The following is an 18,190-nucleotide window of genomic DNA, read 5'->3' on the forward strand; positions in this document are numbered from 1 at the left end:
TTAATCTTTTTCAGTCTGAAACAGTTCCTTGATCTTTCCTTGACTTTGATGACTGGACACTTTTGAACATTAAGTCCCAGTTATTTTGAGGAGTTTACCTCACTTTGGTGTTGTTAGATTCAGGTTATGTATCTTTGGCACGACTATCATGAAAGTGATGCTGTGTCCTCCTCATTGCAGCCATTCGGTTGCAATGATACTGATATTGATTTCCCTTATTTTTAGTGTTGTTAACTTGGATCATTTGAGTAAAGTGATGTTTGTGAGGCTTTTGTACTGTATATTACTCTTTTGCCTTTAGTAATTAAAATGTATTTTATAGGGAGATACTTTGAGAGGATGTAAATATCCTATCTTATCAAACTTTCAGTTTATTCTTCTATATTGGTGTGTATCTTTTATATCAAATAAATGGCATCCTATTTTATTCACAATATGATCTATTACTATCATTTTGATTCTCAAATTGTCCAAGATTTGGCCACTTTGTGGCTAAATCTGTAAGTCCTTCTTTGCTTTCTTGCACAAGATATGCAAGGCCCATCCTGTATTTTTCCTGCTTTAGCCCCCGAGGCAGCCAATTCTTCAAGGATCCCAAGTTCCTTTTGGTGGAGAATGGTATTTTGACATCAAGGTCTGGATGATAAGTGGGCTTATTGCTATTGGGATATCAGTGTTCCCAGGCCCTCTCAGTGACACAGCTAGGAAAGTATGTGAATGTATATGCATGCATATATATACATATTATTATTTGTATTTCTATATCTATGTATTAATATTCAAAGTCGTGAGTTCACACCAATATCTCCAAATCTTATCCAATAACAAGATTCATTCTGTGTAATTACCTTCACCTATGGTGTGAATTTACTTTCATCCACTATATCCTTGATAAATTCACTTATTTAGTCAGTACCTTCGTGTATATGTAATAAATTGTCTATTGCTACCAGAGCCTCTCCTCCTCATCAAGTAGACAGGCTCCTGCTTGGGCCCTGATATCCTATCCTGGGCTGGTGCCATCCCTTTTCTTTACCTAATGTGAATGCCTCTTCACCCTTCTTGGGCACTGACATCCCACATCAGGCTACTTCCCCTTCCATGCAAGGACAGGTCTTTCCTTCCCTAACTCAGACTCCTGTCCAGCCCAGTTGCCCCCACCCCACCCCCACCCCATGGGCACCTTTCTCATCCTGCCCAGGTTCTCACACTCTGCACTTAGACATGCTGCCCCCTGAATAGCATGTTTGATCTGTCTCCCATGAAGATACCCTTATATATGTTTTCCCTTGGAGGCTTGGCTTGTAACTCTACAAGTTACTTGTCGAGTATCTCTACGAGTCCCAAAAGAGTCTGTACTAGTTTTTAAAAAGTGGTTTACATAAAATTGCTGTATAGTTGGTAGGCAGAGAATTGCAAGGGATAACAGTTGATATGCACAGTATAGCAACGCATACCAGCTAGCAGGTATAGCAGTAGAAATTTCTTGTACCATTTTGTTAACCTTGAGTAAGTCATTTCATCCTTTGGGACCTCATTTGTAGTTTGCGTAGTTAGGACTAGATCAGGAATACAATGAGCTACATGATCAGAAATCCATGTTATAAGAAAGAGCCTATGATCTATATTCAAGAGAGAGAATTTGGGGCTAACATTTTATTTTTTTGAATGGACAAAAGGCAGGGATAAAGTTGATGCTTAAGGATACAAACTTCAAACTAGTAAGCCATAGTGATCTAATATACAGTATAATGAACATAGACAATAATATTCTACTGTAATTATGTGATATAAAATAAATATAATACAGTGGCAGCTGTATTACAGTATATAAATGTATCAAGGTAGCACATTGTACACCTTGCATTTACACACTGTTCTATGTCAAATACATTCAATTTTCTAAAAACGAAGGGGCAAAGGAAGCGTTTTACAGATTACTGCAAAGGACCATTATATGCAAGGGTGAGTTAAAAATTATCCACACTCTGGCTGTAGAATTTATTTCAGTTAACTCTTAGAAAAGACAAATACATCATTTTTTGACATAATCTCCTTGCTTTTCAATACACTGTGTCCATCTGTCAACAAGCTTTTGTATTTCCTCATTAAAAAATGTTTTAGGGTGAGCTTTGAGCCACGAATGCACCGCTGTCCTCACTTCATCAGAAGTGAATCTTCATCCTCATAGGGCTGCTTTCAGGGGACCAAACAGGTGAAAGTCTGATGGGACATCAGGACTATAGGGAGGATGCTTAAACACCTTAAAACAAAGTTTTTGCAAAGTGTCAACAGTGTGGGCAGAAGTGTGTGGACATGCATTGTCATGCAAGATCACAACGCCCTTGGATAGCAGTCCTCTGCATTTAATCCCAAGTTTAGGCTTCAGCACAAACTTTCGAAACCTAAGTCTGTCATGGATTATTTCATAAGCAGAGCCATGGCTGATTTGCAAGTGATTTACCATATAATCCACTGTCACTCGTCTATTTGACAGAATCATTTCATGTTCAATGTTGTCACTAGCCGTGGACGGGCATCTGGCTCCTTCATGATGCCTAACATTTGTACAACCTTCCTTGAACTTCCCTATCCATTCATACACACGTCTCCATGACAAAACACCTTCTCCATACTGCACACAAAGTCTTCGATAAATAACAGCACCAGGTGCATCCTCAGACCACAGAAAATGAATCACTGCAAGCTGCTCTTCTTTCATGCAAATCAGAAGCAGGGCATCCATTTTTGCTCGCACCACAGTTACAAATGAACTGATGTGACACGTTCACAGCTTCACAGCAGTGACTGGGGAGACAGTAGCCTTGAATGGAAAGCACTGATAAGACAGTGCGGCCAGCAGAAGTTTTAATATAACCAGAGTGTGAATAATTTTTGACTCACTCTTGTATATGGAAGGGTTCAACCTCATTTGTGTGTCAAGATATGCAACTTAAAATTTTTTTTCTCACTAATTTGACAGAAATGTTAAATAATATCCAGTGTTGGTGTGGGTATTGGGAAATGAGATCTTTCTGTACACTACTGGTAAAGCAGAAGTCAGTGCTATATATTTGAGGACAGTTTAGCAATATAAATCAAAAACTTTAAAAATGTGCCTTCACTTTAATATAGCAGTTTCACTTCTAGAAATTCATCCTGTGGAAATAATTACAGATATTGCACAAAGATTTGTCCTCAAAGATATTCATTGATGATAAAAATCCAGTAATAGAGAATTAGTTATATCTGTATGCTGGAGTACTATATAGCCATTAAAAATTAAATCTAATATTTAATGATGTTACTATTTAATGAAATGGCAGAATTTAGATAATTGTGTTTTAAAGGAAGTTGTAATTCTCTTTTTACAGTTAAAAAGTTTTTATTTATCTTTACACATTAATAAGACTGAATATGTACTCTGGAATGTTAGACAGTAGTTATCTCTGAGTGATGGTATTTTGGGTGACTTCTTTTTTTCTTCTGCTGTATTTTCCTGGGAGCAAATTTGAAGTTCCATATAACATCTTAGTTCAGTAAGTGTAATTTAGTTCGTATTATCCAGAAACAACAATGACCTCTTTCTGAACTCCAATTAAACTTGAGCTTTAAAGGCTTTTTAGAATTATGTAAGATTGGTTATTTATGTTCGATACCTAGTAGTGGATATTGCTGTGGCTGTGTTTTAACAAACAAAATTTAAAGTACATCTTTGACCAAGTTTTGGAGTTCTAAAATTAAATGCCTTATAGCAATGAAATAGAGAAAATATGAAGAACATACACATGTTCATATGTGAAATTGTCTTAGAAACTGGAAAGAGGAGTCTGAGCTGGTTGCTTGATTAGCTAGTGTAAGCTCCTTCACTATCCTGGAAGCTTCTTGAGGGCAGATATCTATCTTAGTTCACCACTACGTCCCTAGCGTGTAGTATAGTGCAAAGCACAAAGGAGACACTCAAGTATTTGGTGGTTAAAAGATGAAAAGGGGGAACTTTGGCACTAAATCATGAGGGTAGGGAAGATGGAGTGTTAGAAGAAGAGTTACGAGAGAGATTAGAGAAACCAAAGAAACTGACTTCTTGTAAATCTTGCCTAGAACCCTGCTCTGTATCTTCCTGACAGTGATTTTCCTACCAGTATAGGTTGTGGATGCTTGCCAGAGAGTGGTGTGGTATAGTAACAGTTCTCCATCTGCAGTCGATGTTTTCTCTGACAATTTACAGTTGAACAAAGCCTCCTTCCCCTGCTTTCCTAGGAGCATATTTGCAGCCTTGATATAAAAGGGAGATAAGCCTGGATTTAGAGGCTTGAGATTCAGTTAGATTGACAAAGAGCATTTAAGCCTCCCAGAGGAACTATCATCATTTATGTCTCAAGGTGCTTTGACTGTTATATTTAGAGCTACCTCAGCTAGGTATTAGGAAATAGTGTAAGGAATGGGAATTTTTATGGGTTAGCTAGGAAGTAGTCTGCTGTGTAGGTAAGGAACTTCTTTCCTGGAAGAATGGGACAGTAGTAGTCATGGGCAGGGCCGGGGGCAGCTGGAAAAGGTGAGAGAGAAGCATACCAAGGGTTAATTCCCTCAGAACTTTTCTAGAACTGTAGGGTTGGTCCCTGCACTCCGTCTGTATTTCTAATATTTTAACTCTTATTCTTACCAGATTGAGTTGAGATTGTATTTCTGCGTTTTTCTGTTTGACTAAAAGTTTCTGAAAGTGGAGGAACTGTTTGTTTTTCACCTTTGTGTCTTGGCATGAGTTTAGTGTTTAAATGTTTCTTCAACTTAGTTCAAATATTGCTTTGAATTTTCAAAGCAATGAACTGCATTTTCTTATTAGTTTTAGAAGTTTTTTGAGTTAAATAATGTAAACTAAACTTATCTGACTTGCTCATATCATACAGCTGTTTATTCATCCTTAATATTTAGTAAGTAAATGCTACTGTGTGCTAGGCACTGTTTTAGGTCATTAACCCAAAGATAAGTTCCTTGTCCTCATTGAGTTCACATTCTACTGGTAATAACTGAAACATAACTTTTATATGTTTCCTTTGGATTATTCTAGTGCTTTTTCGCCTCTTCTCACAGATAACATGGTAAAGTTGAATGTGAACGATGAAACGGAACCTTAGGAGATAGATACAAGTTTTGCCTGTGGCCAGGAAAAGAACTTTCTTCTTCCTATCTCCTATATCAGATGTCTTTGACTCCAGGACTCAGAGCTGTAGCTATTTACAGATTTCCCCACAGGAATTACCCAATTTTCTTGAGCAGGACATTCTTGATACCACATTTACAAGTAAAATTATGTAAAATAAAAATTTTCTCTATGAACCATTGGCTTATGTGAATAAGCATATAGTTAGCTCTGTTTGCCACTAGATGGGGTTTCAGTGAATGTAATGGAGGATTAGCAGAGTTTAAAAATGAACCACTGACCTAGGTAGTTTAATAAGTATGTTATACTTGTCCTTAAGCTAATAATAAATAAGTAAGCTATAAAGTTAAGAAATAGGGTGCTCCTTATATAGATCAACTACATTATGGGACAAATAGATTTTGATGAATTAGGCTGAGAACCAGACCACCACTGACTGCATTTCTTAAAATTTAAAGCTTTCTGAATAGATACGTTGAAATACTAGATCTCATCTTTTCATCAGACTTCAAAGTGAGGAATTTTAGTTTTTTAATTACTCCTCTTCAACCACAGCCCTAAAGGCTAAGTTAAATGTTTCTCTTTATGGTGGAGTTGGATATATTAACACCTATGTTTAAGGCATTTATATGGGTGTTCATATTTTAGGATTATTGCTCTATTATAAAGATTCTTAAATGTGAATGAGTTTTTGGATGACAGTAGTGTTACAGAGAGTGTAATTATTTGAGTGCTTTTATTTTTTACTGTGTTTCAAAACTGTATTTAACAGTGTGAAATCACTTTGTTTTTCAGTATCCTTGCCATGAAAAAGAGGACGTGATAAGTTGTTCAACATATGAAATTCAAGTTACATGTGAATTCTGCCAGGTGTGTATGCAGTATTTGGTATTTTGGGCTATTTTTCATATTTTAGATTATAAAAATTTTTATAGGTTATTTCTAGATAAATATTTCAAGTGTTTTTCATAAATAAGGATATATCTAGTATGTAGTTTAGCTAATACTCCTATTGTATTTTTTTTTAATATCTTTATTGGAGTATAACTGCTTTACAGTATTGTGTCAGTTGCCGCTGTACAACAAAGCGAATCAGCTACAGGTACACATATATCCCCATGTCCCCTCCCTCTTGAGCCTCCCTCCCAACCCCACCCCTTTAGGTCTTTACAAAGCATCAAGCTGATCTCCCTGTGCTCTGTTGTAGCTTCCCACTAGCCATCTATTTTACATTTGGTAGTGTGTATGTGTCAGTGCTACTCTCTCACTATGTCCTAGCTTCCCCTCCCCACAGTGTCCTCAAGTCCGTTCTCTATGTCTGCATCTCTATTCCTACCTTGCCGCTAGGTTCATCAGTACCATTTTTCTAGATTCCACATATATGTTTAGCATACGGTATTTTTTTTTCTCTTTCTGGCTTACTTCACTCTGTATTGACAGACTCTGGGTCCATCCACCTCACTACGAATAGCTCAATTTCATTCCCTTTTATGGCTGGGTAATATTCCGTTGTATATATGTGCCACATTTTCTTTATCCATTCATTTGTCGATGGACATTTAGGTTGCTTCCATGTCCTTGCTATTGTAAATAGTGCTGCAGTGAACATTGTGGTACATGTATCTTTTTGAATTATGGTATATGCCCAGTAGTGGGATTGCTGGGTCATATAGTAGTTCTATTTTTAACTTTTTAAGGAACCTCCATACTGTTTCCCGTAGTGGCTGTATCAATTTACATTCCCACCAACAGTGCAGGAGGGTTCCCTTTTCTCCACACCCTCTTCAGCATTTATTGTTTCTAGATTTTTTGATGATGGCCATCCTGACTGGTGTGAGGTGATACCTCCTTGTGGCTTTGATTTGCATTTCTCTAATGATTAGTGATGTTGAGCATCTTTTCATGTGTCTGTTGGCCATCTGTATGTTTTCCTTGGAGAAATGTCTGTTTAGGTCTTCTGCCCATTTTTGGATTGGGTTTTTGTTTTTTTGATATTGAGCTGCATGAGCTGCTTGTGTATTTTGGAGATTGATCTGTTGTCAGTTGCTTCATTTACAAATATTTTCTCCCATTCTGAGGGTTGTCTTTTTGTCTTGTTTATGGTTTCCTTTGCTGTGCAAAAGCTTTGAAGTTTCATTATGTCCCATTTGTTTATTTTTGTTTTTATTTCCATTATTCTGGGAGGTGGGTCAAGAAGGATCTTGCTATGATTTATGTCATAGAGTATTCTGCCTATATTTTCCTCTAAGAGTTTTATAGTGTCTGGTCTCACATTTAGATCTTTAATCCATTTTGAGTTTATTTTTGTGTACGGTGTTAGGTAGTGTTCTGGTTTCATTCTTTTACATGTAGCTGTCCAGTTTTACCAGCACCACTTTTTGAAGAGGCTGTCTTTTCTCCATTGTGTATCCTTGCCTCCTTTGTCACATATTAGGTGACCATATGTGTGTGGGTTTAGCTCTGGGCTTTCTATCCTATACCATTGATCTATATTTCTGTTTTTGTGTCAGTACCATACCGTCTTGATTGCTGTGGCCTTGTAGTATAGTCTGAAATCAGGAAGCCTGATTCCTCTGGCTCCGTTCTTCTTTCTCAAGATTGCTTTGGCTTTTCAGGGTCTTTTGTGTTTCCACACAAATTGTAAAATTTTTTGTTCTAATTCTGTGAAGAATGCCATTGGTAATTTGATAGGGATTGTCCTATTGTGTTTTCAAATTGTCAAATAGAGTATCAAAATACACTTAACTATGACAAATATAAACATATTTTAGCATTTTGATTTCTCCTAAAACGAGTTCCAAATAATACTCGTCCCATGAGATATGAAAAAGGGTTCAAATAGAAAACGGATGTGGCAAAAATGCTATATTCTAAGTGCTCCTCTGGTCATTTTTCTTGAACATATTAAGTCTCTGAAAAGTCCTACCCCCCCAAAAAAGGTATTCTAGCACTTCCCAAATTTGACCATAATAGAGATTGTCATCTCTGTTTCTAAAGGGAAACATATTTCTGAAAGGTTAACAAACCTAGTGTTGAAAAAGAAACAATATTACAGAAATTTTAGTTGTCACGTATAGTTTTTATATGTAATTTATATGAAGAAAGCAAAAACAAAATAAAAGCCTACATGTTGGGACTTCCCTGGTGGTACAGTGGTTAAGAATCCACCTGCCAGTGCAGGGGACGTGGGTTCGAGCCCTGGGCCAGGAAGATCCCATATACTGCGAGGCAACTAAGTCCACGCACCACAACTACTAAGCCTGTGCTCCAGAGCTTGTGAGCCACAACTACTGAGCCCGTGTGCTGCAACTACTGAAGCCCACATGCCTAGAGCCCATGCTCTGCAACAAGAGAAGCCACTGCACTGAGAAGCCCGCACATCACAACGAAGAGTAGCCCCTGCTCACCACAACTAGAGAAAGCCCGTGCACAGCAACAAAGACCCAACACAGCCAATATATAAATAAATAAATAAATGATAAATAAATAAATAAAAATTTTAAAAACCTTACATGTTATTGGAAGGAATAATTGGAAACTTTAAGTCTCTTATCAAAAATTAGGAAAACAATTTTGATTCAAAAATGTCTTTTTGTAGTTGCTTGGTTCAAATCAGGATCCAAGAAAGTCCCCATATTGCATTTTGTTTAGTAAGTTTATTAGACCTCTTTTAATCTGAAACAGTTCCCCTCTACCTCCTCTTTTCTTTTGTTCCCCATGACATTTATTTGTTGAAGAGACAAGGTCTTTTGTCTTGTAGAATTTGGCTAATTACATCTTGGTAGTGTTGTTTGACATGTTTTTCTGTCTGCTGTATTTCCTGTAGTTGGGTTCACAGAGGCTTGATTAGACTCAAGTTTGACTTTTTCCCCCCAAGAATAGTTTGTGTGCTTTCTATTGCATCATATCAGGGGGCACATAATGTTTGTCCCACTTTTAGTGATGTTAATTTAAGACTGATGTGTGAGTTTAGATGCTGTCTACCTGACCCAGCCATTATAAACTTCCCTTCACCTTTGCTCCTGATGGTTTTATCAGATATTGCTGATAGTTGCCTAGTCCATTATTTCATTGGGGTTTAAAGAGGTGATTTTCTAATTATTTCATTCTTTCTGCACTTATGCTACTGAGCAGGAAAGATTTAGCCTGATAGAGCAGAGTTCCTAACATTTTTTTCTGTAGTATAAAATCTGCATGTTACATGTCTTTGTTCATAATAAGAAAATGGAAGATGGGGCTAAAATGTCAGTAAAAGTGTTTTATCTCACATTCAGATAGAAAAGGTAATAAGCTTAGTGAAAATCAAATAATATTACATTTTAAGTTGTTCTTTATTTAAAATCTGTGCTGTAAAACATTTAGCCATCTCTTAATGTTTTATTATAGGCAATACAAGGACCTGTGGAATATGAGTGATGACAAACCCTTTCTATGTACTGCCCCTGGATGTGGCCAGGTAATATATAAATTATTTTGTATATTCACATTTATTAAAACACTTACGACAGTATATGTTGTCATTAAAAGGATTCTTTTAGAATGTTTTGTACAATTTTGGAGTTAGGATGGAAATAACCCAGAAAAATTTGGAGAGGAAATTCATTTTCCTCAATAGCATATCTGAGTTTTAAAGAATACAGTCTAATATGGAGAAAAAAAAATTAAGTCTTGTAAGGGAAAGATGGAAAACCTGGAGAAAATCCAGTGTTTAAAAGTATTCTTATTTGACCATTATTGGTTGAAAACAATTGTCAACTGTGTAATTGGAAGTCAGATATACATTATCTTGTTTGAAAATTATTTTACTTGTGGAATGCTTGTGAAATTATGTTTACCTCTGAGCATATCACTAATATATTAATATTCTTAAGTCTAACATCTTTAATACAGAGCATGTGTAGAAGCATTTTTAGAAAATAATATTTTAGTTTTGTTTCAGAAAATAATATTTCAGTGTTTTTTAACAGGCCATTAAATTATTAATCTGTTACCGTTGTAATTAATCTTAAAATAACTATAAGTCATTAAGGAATGAAAGAATAAATTTAATGTGTAATAAAATTACAGAGTACTTATGCAAACTATAAATAAGTATTAAAGTGTTTCTTTGGTTCTCATTGTTTTCTTTAGTTGATATTTTAAATTGAGGTATAATTTATATAAACTGCACATACTTGTAGTGTACAGTTTGATACATTTTAACATATGTATGTACCCAGAAAACCATCACCGCAGGTAATATTGTGAGATGTTCATCATCCCCAAACGTTTCCTCATGCTCAGTTGTATACCTTCCTCACCCTCCCACCGCTGTCAACTGCTGATCTGCCTTCTGTCACTATAGGTTAGTTTGTGTTTTCTAGAATTTTATATAAATGGAATCATACAGAAGTACTTTTGACTGGATTCTTTCCTTCCACATAATTAATTCACAGTTTCTCTGTGCTGTGTGATCAGTAGTTAATTCCTTTCCATTGAGGAACAGTATTTCCTTATTTCACAGTTTATTTTTTCACTTGTTTATGGACATTTGGCTTATTTCCAGTTTTTAGTTGTTGCAGGTAAAGCTGTTGCGAATGTTTGTGTACAAGTTTTTATATGCACACATGGTTTATTTTCTCTTGGGTGAGTACGTAGGAGTGTAGTGGTGGGATCATATGTTATATATAATAGGAAACAGCCAAACTGCTTTCCAAAACAGAGGTATCACTTTGCATTCCCACCAACAGTCTGTGAGAGGTCCCGTTGTATCATATCTTTGCCAACATTTGGTGTCAGTCTTTTAATTTTAGCTATTTTCATTGTATATATACTGATATGTAGTATGTTAATTTGCACTCCTTTGATGACTGATGAAAAGATGAGCACTTTTTCATGTGCTTATTGGCCATTTGTATACTTAATTTTTTTGTGAAATGTCTTCTTAAATCTTCTACTTGTTTTTAAAAATTGGGTTGTCTGTCTTTTAATTATTGTGTTGTTTGAATTCTTTAAATATTCTGGATTCCAGTCCATCATCAAATATTTCTCCAGGAATGTAGTTTCCAACTCGACTTTCATAATATCTTTTGATCAACAGATGTTTCTAATTTTAATGAAGTCTGATGTATTAATTTTTTTTCTCTTCTTTGGTTATTGCTTTCTGTGACTTATCTAAGAAACTTTTGCTTACCCTAAAATCACAAAGATATTCTCCTTTGCTTTCCTCTGAACGCTTGGTTTTTCATTTGGGTCTCTTGCATCTTGAATTAATTTCTATGTATAGTGTGAGGTAGGAGTTAAAGCTCACTTTTCTCCACATGGTTTCTCAGATAGTCCAGTGTCATTTGTTGAAAAGATTTTCCTTTCTCCATTAAATTACGTCATCCCCTTTATTGAAACTCAAATGATTTGTATAACTATGGATCTGTTTCTGAGCTTCCTATCCTGTTTCTTTCATCAATCTGTCAGCTTTTATGCCAGTACTATACTATCTGGATTACTCTAGCTTTACAGTAAGTCTTCCAGTCAGGTAGGGTGAGTTTTCCAATTTAGTTCTACTTTTTCAGGATTGTTTTGGATAGTCTTTCAGTTTTAATCATTCTGGTGAGGATGTAGTGGTATCTAAAGATTTTCATTTTCATGGTGTCCAATGATGTTGAGCAGGGTAATGGTAGGTGTTACCAGGATTGGTGATATTTTAGATAGGTTGATCAGGGAATGCCTCTGTAATAAGGTGACATTTGAATAAAGATGTGGGAGCAAACCCTGCACATACCTGAGGGAAGAGTTTTCCAGACTGAAGGAACAGCAGATATAAAGGCCAAGAGGGAGGAAATGGATTTGGTGTGTTTAAGAACAGAAAGATGACTGTTGTGACTGGAGCATATAATGATTAACAAGGAAAAGGATAGGAGATGAGGTCAGAAAGGTAGGGGAATAAAAAGAGTCCATACCTGTAGGGTTTTTGTTGACTGTGATAAAGTGTTTGAGTTTTATTCACAGAGCAATGAAAAGCCATTGCTGAGCTAATAGTGGAGGCAGTGAAAGTAGAGACTGGCAGCAGTCAGGTGAGAGATAATGGTGGCTTTGACTAGGTGGTAATAATGGAGAAATAGACTGATTTGACATATATTTTGTATACATTTTTCTATAAATTCAGGAAGGCTAAAAGTTGCAATTTCCAAAATCCTTTTCAACTAGAATTCTGGATATGATTTTCAGTTCCACCAACCAGATTTACTCATTCTGGTAAACACATTTACTCCTTGGATTTGGGACTGAGTTAAATGGAAAGATGGTATTCCTCAGGTCATCCATTTTGCTGGAATGGATTGGACAACACAGCGTGATCCTGTAATCCTGGATTACAACTAATATAATATGTTTCTAGAGCCAGCCTTTGGACCATGACCAGTTTTGCTATGTTGTTCTAGGAATCATTCTTGGAAACTCAGTCTCAAACAAGTCCCTAATTCCTTGCCCTATTCTTTTCTGCTTAAAATTGTTGGAATTGTTATCTTGTGATTGAGTCTTTAGTAATATATATGCCATTTTTAATAAAAAGGCATTACATTTAAATTTACTTAAGAGAGCTTCTAAATGAAGGTTAAATGTGAACAAGATCAGGGAGGATGAGAACCCAAGAAGTCAAATTAGTACCATCCAACCTTCTCCATTTTGGGTGCCTCTGCCCCAGAACTGTCGCATCTCCTGCCTCCATCCCAACTCCCAAGGCCAGGCCATCTTTTCTCCCTATCTGGGAGATAGAACCAGTGAAAGAATGAATCAGTAAAATTAGGGGAAGTGAGGTAAATGGAAATGAGATAGTCTTCAGGTCAAGAAGATATTTTAAAATTGCTGAGAAAAATTACACAGCCTGTTCATTCACATCCAGACTGTTTATAGACACTATTAAGGCTTTTCTTCCTTGCCTAATAAGGTGAAGCAAATGGAACATTACACAACACATCTTAGGGGTAAAGCAAGAGTTTGTTGCTCAACGCCAGATCCAGAAAGTCTGGGGAGCTTTTTAATATTCATTGTTTAAGTTCTGACAGCAGGCTGCCTTGCACATGCCCAGTCTGTGTCCATGGCACAAATGGCCAAGAGACTGAGAGATGGAGTACCTCTCTGCCCGCCAGGAAGAGGAAAGAGGCCCTTCGTAGGGCTAAGGACTTCTGCAGAGATAACAAGGGTGTTCCAGCACTTTACAGACCCAGAAGTCACCCATTGTTCTTCCTCATAATATGTATCAGCAACATTTCCATCTGATGATCCTGCCTATAAGTCAATCTATGATTATTTTGACATTTTCTACCATAAGAATGTTTATACTTTTGGCAAAGCAGCAACCATTTTACTTCAGTGATATTAAAAATACTTCTGCACTCTCATTCATTGCTGATAAAAGTGCAAGATGCCATACCCCCAGGGGGAGTTTGGTAATATGTAGCAAAATTACACATGCATTTACCCTTTGACACAACAATCCCAATTCTGGAACTCTATCCCAGACATGTGCTGTCAAAACTATGAAAAGATGTATGTCCAAGGTTATTAGATATATGTTCAATATATTTTGTTACTTGTCAGCCTCTGGACAGTAGTATTCCAGGGGAATAGGAGCAGAAACTATAAAGCTCCTTGAAGCTTCAGTTTGGAAGTAACAGGGCATCACTTCTGCAGCATTCTGTTGATCACTGCAAGTCACCAGACCAGGCCAAACTAAAGGGTTGAGGAAATAGGTATCCTCCTCTGGATGGGAGAACCAACATTGCAAAGGAGGGAGGGTACATACCATAATGGAGGGAATATGTGGCCATATTTTACAGTCTCTCATGCAAATACTGAAATATTTACAGGTAAAATAATTCCTGGGGTCGGCCTTAAAAAAAAAAAATCCATTGGGTGAATGTTGAGTAGAGATGAAATGAGGTGGATCATAGGTTGATAATTGCTGAAGCTGGGTAAGTGTACAAGGGGGTTTATTACACTGTTTTTTTTTTTTTAATTTACTAAAAATCAACAAAGGAAAAAGAAACCTGTTGCCGAATACAAGAATATATGTGGGTATGTGTATCAGAGGTTGTTTAAAAGACCTAATATTTTTTTAAAATATGAAAAGTGTTAAGTTAGAATTGTTTTAGACTCTCTATTATGAAAGGAGTTAACATTCATTTTTCCTCATACTTCTTTCTCCTTTCTCCTCCCTTGATTGGTAATTATTTTTCCATTGTCAGGATTTGTAATACATTTTGTTTGGTAATCTATAATCCCCATATTTCTTTAGTTTTACTTCTATATTTAAATAGTATGGATAGAGAGGAAGGGTGAGAGCTAAGCTTTAAGGCACTCCAGTGTGAAAGTCAGAAAGAGGGGGAGGATGTAGCAGAGGAAGCTGAGAAGCAGCAGACAGGGAAGAAAATTGTGTTCTGGAAGTCAGGTAGAAAAGGTATTTCAAAGTGTAGGGGAACAATGTAATCATAGTTGTTAGGATAAGGTGAGAATTCAGTATTTATTACTGGATTTAGAAATATGGGGATTATAAGACACCTTGGTAAGAGTAGCTTCAGTGAAGCAGCAGTGGCAACAATGAGATTGGCGTTAGCCTGAAGAGTAAATGCGGAGAACCAGAAGTGGAGACATTGTAACCCTCAAGATGCTACTTCCATTTTTGGGTCCAGGATGGCTATTCCAGCTCCTGGCATCAAGTCCACATTCCAGCAATAAGAGAGGGAGAAGGGGAAGCAGAGCAGAGCACCCGTACAGCTATCATTTTAGAAGCATTAACTAGAAGTAATGCAGATAATTTTCACTCATTCTTCTGGTCCCAACCCAATCATATGACCACCTAACTGCAAAGAAAGCTAGAAAATGTGGTCTGTGTTCTGGGCAGCCAGGTGCTTACCTAAAATTGAGAAGTTCTTCTATTGAAGGAAAAAGAGTAATAGATAATAATGGACAGCTAGCAGTCCTTCTCATAGTTTTCAGAGATGATTTTGTATTTGGGAACATAACAAAAAGTCATTTGGAGCCTGAGTCTGGTTAAGCTGGGTAATACTAAAGTTACCAGTCTTAAGTTTAGTTAACAGTAATATATTAATGTTGGTTTCTTGGTTTTGATAAATGTACCACAGTAATGTAAGATGAGAACATTGGGGAAACAAACTGAGTAAGGAGTGTGTAGGAACTCTGTACTATTATTGCAACTTTTCTGTAAATTTAAAAGCTTTATTCAAAACAATAACAACAAAAAAGCTCTACCTGAGAAACACACACTAAAGTTGCTTATGAACCACAGAATAGAGCTTTCAAACATTTATCAAGTGTATACCTACCACATCTATTATTTATTTCTGCTCCAGCTTGTTTCAAAAAGGATTTGGGGAATTAAAGTTTCATATAATAGTTGTTATAGTAATAAAAACAATTATAATGATAGTAGCATTTTTTAACTTAGCCAGTCACTGTGCTAAGAAGCTTATGTGGGTTATGTCATTTAATCCTGCAACAGCCCTATGAAATGAGTGCTGCTGGCCTCATTTTACAAATGAGCAGTCAAACTTAAATATATTACTGAATGTCTCTCAGTCACAGAACCTGCAAATATTGAAGATAAGTTTGAACCCAAGCCTACTCTTGTGTTAAATTTATAGGGAAACATCCCTAAATGGAATGTTCCGGCTTCAAGGTATATTTGAATACAGGTCTTTGTATATGTATGTAGTTTTTTATTTTCTCTTAATTACAAAAGTATCACTGAAAATGTTGACAAAAGTACAAAGTAAAATCCAGAGAGGACTTCTATTAACAATTGGTACATTTCCTAAATACTTCCCCCCTTTTATTTTTAAACAAAATTGGGATCACACTGCACATATAGTTTGTATTCTATTTGTATGCAGATAACATTGTATGTATCATGAGCATTTTGTGTGTTAACTGAAAACATGAGTTTGAGTTTCTATGTAGTATTCTATTGCCAGAATATGTCCCATAATCTGTTTACCCATTTGTATTTTATGGCCTAAAAATTAATTATTATGGCCTAAAAAAATCACAACATTGTGATGAATATTCTTTATATGCACCTCTAATTGCTCAAAATACATTTTTAGAAATCAAATTATTGGGTGAAAATGTGTACACATTTTTAAGGTTCTTCATACATATTGTTTTTAAAAGCTAAAACAATCTTTTATTTTCACTCTTCTCATCACAGACACTTCAATCCTAGGTATTATTAACTATTTTTTGGCCTATAATCCTTAAGATACTTAAAACTATTACTGGCCAAAATGATAACCCGGCTAAGGTCAGCATCATCTATTTGTTAAATCTTGCTTAGAATAGAAATGGTATAGTCTCTAGGAAATCAAAAATTCTAATAAGAATTGATTTTAGAAGTATTTCCTAGGAAATCAAAAATTCTAATAAGAATTGGTTTTAGAAGTACCAATTTGATGGTGGTAGTACAAATTATTTTTTGTCAGTAGTAAATGATATCATTATTCCAAATTTGAATTTTAGCTTTAAAACATTTAATGGACTTAAATTTTCAAATAGATTTCTTAAATTTTAAATATATTTTGTTGATAATGTCATTTAAGAGAGAGAGACACCTATAGAATTCAGTGCAAAGAATTTTAACTGTTGACTATTAAAATTTTTTTTATATGCTCAGTCACTATTAGGTATTTCAGAATTCTGTTAATTTCATTAGTTTTAACATGATCCACTGAATTTGGTAAAAGAGACAAAGTTGAGATAATTTAGTGAAAGATTCATTTAACATTGAAACTCATATTTTATTGATAATAGCTGATTTTGGTGATGCTCTCATTGAAAATTTAAAGAATCACTTTGTTTAAAGTTTCAGTGACGGTGTGGGAGTGGGAGTGTGTATGTGTGTGTGTTTAATCAGTAACTTCCTGATGTTGAATAGAATACTTCAACTAGTGAAAGAAGTAGTAAAATGGGCTATTGGCCTGATGGCTTTAAAACTTAGGACCTATTTAATCTATTTTAAATAGGAATAATAATGTATATCATAGATATGAATGCATGTATTAAATGCAGAATGACTGATTTCTTAGGAAGTTAATTCTGATAAGATTGTTCAAGCCTTGGAAAAACAGATTTCTCAGATACTAGAGCCCAAATTAATTTATTATAGAAGTACATCCCTCCCATTTGTCAGGTTACCCTTCCTTTTTAACCTTTTAAGAGAGTTTGTTGGCCTATCCTATCTTTCTTGACTGCCTTTCCCATTGTTTATTCAGCTGTATGCTCAGAGTCTTCCTGTTTAATAGAACACTGCACATCCATAACATTTTGCATTGAAATTGTGCTCTCAGTTGCCTGGAAGAAAGAAATTGTATGAATTCATTGTGTTGTTACTAGCATTATAATTTTTCTACGAAACTTGTTTTTAGAGTAAACGTTTTAATTTGTCTGGTAAAGCAGTTCAAATAGATTCTGCAAAAAGTTAGCTTGTAGTGGCTACTTTGTAAATATTTGTTGAGAAAAGAATGCGTTTTACATGTATATCTTTTCCTGTTGACTGCCTTTTGACATTGTCTTTTTAAATGTCTTGTTAGAGATAAATAAGTTTTCTCAGATGATAGGCAAGGTTAAACTTACCTGTATCAAATGTCAATTTCAGTGTATTTTATCCGTTTATAAATAATATCATTATATTGGGTGGGGCAAAAAAGTGCCTTCGGTTTTTTAAGTTAACATATACATTTTTCATTTTCACCAATAACTTTATCGCACAACGTAGTCATCCTTTTGTTCCACTACTTTTGGCCATTTTTCAGACAACTTCATAATTCCATCTTCCCAAAACTTTTTATCTTTTGAGCAAAGAACTGTTTCAGGTGCCTTTCACAGTCTTCCAGGGAATTGAAATTTTTTCCATTAAGAGAATTTTGTAAAGACTGAAATAAATGGAAATCCGAAGGTGCAATGTCTGGTGAATATGGCAGGTGAATCAGAACTTTCCAGCCAAGCTGTAGCAGTTTTTTCCTGATCATCAAAGAAACA

General features: G+C 35.6%; 1 protein-coding gene across 2 annotated transcripts in view; it reads left to right on the plus strand.

Annotated features, from left to right (window-relative positions):
* The window catches only part of ATF2 (activating transcription factor 2), an 87,493-nt gene that overhangs the window by 21,462 nt on the left and 47,841 nt on the right, over positions 1–18,190 (plus strand). For both annotated transcript variants that reach the window (XR_009055019.1, XM_057744333.1), the window contains exons 3-4: positions 5,957–6,031; positions 9,548–9,617. Coding sequence is in view for 1 of the 2 variants with exons in the window: in XM_057744333.1 (XP_057600316.1) it covers positions 6,000–6,031; positions 9,548–9,617 (102 nt within the window). In the remaining variant the exon portion in view is untranslated. The remainder of the gene's footprint in view (positions 1–5,956; positions 6,032–9,547; positions 9,618–18,190) is intronic.

The sequence above is a fragment of the Hippopotamus amphibius genome, chromosome 8, assembly GCF_030028045.1.
Source record: "Hippopotamus amphibius kiboko isolate mHipAmp2 chromosome 8, mHipAmp2.hap2, whole genome shotgun sequence".
Classification (NCBI taxonomy): domain Eukaryota; kingdom Metazoa; phylum Chordata; class Mammalia; order Artiodactyla; family Hippopotamidae; genus Hippopotamus; species Hippopotamus amphibius.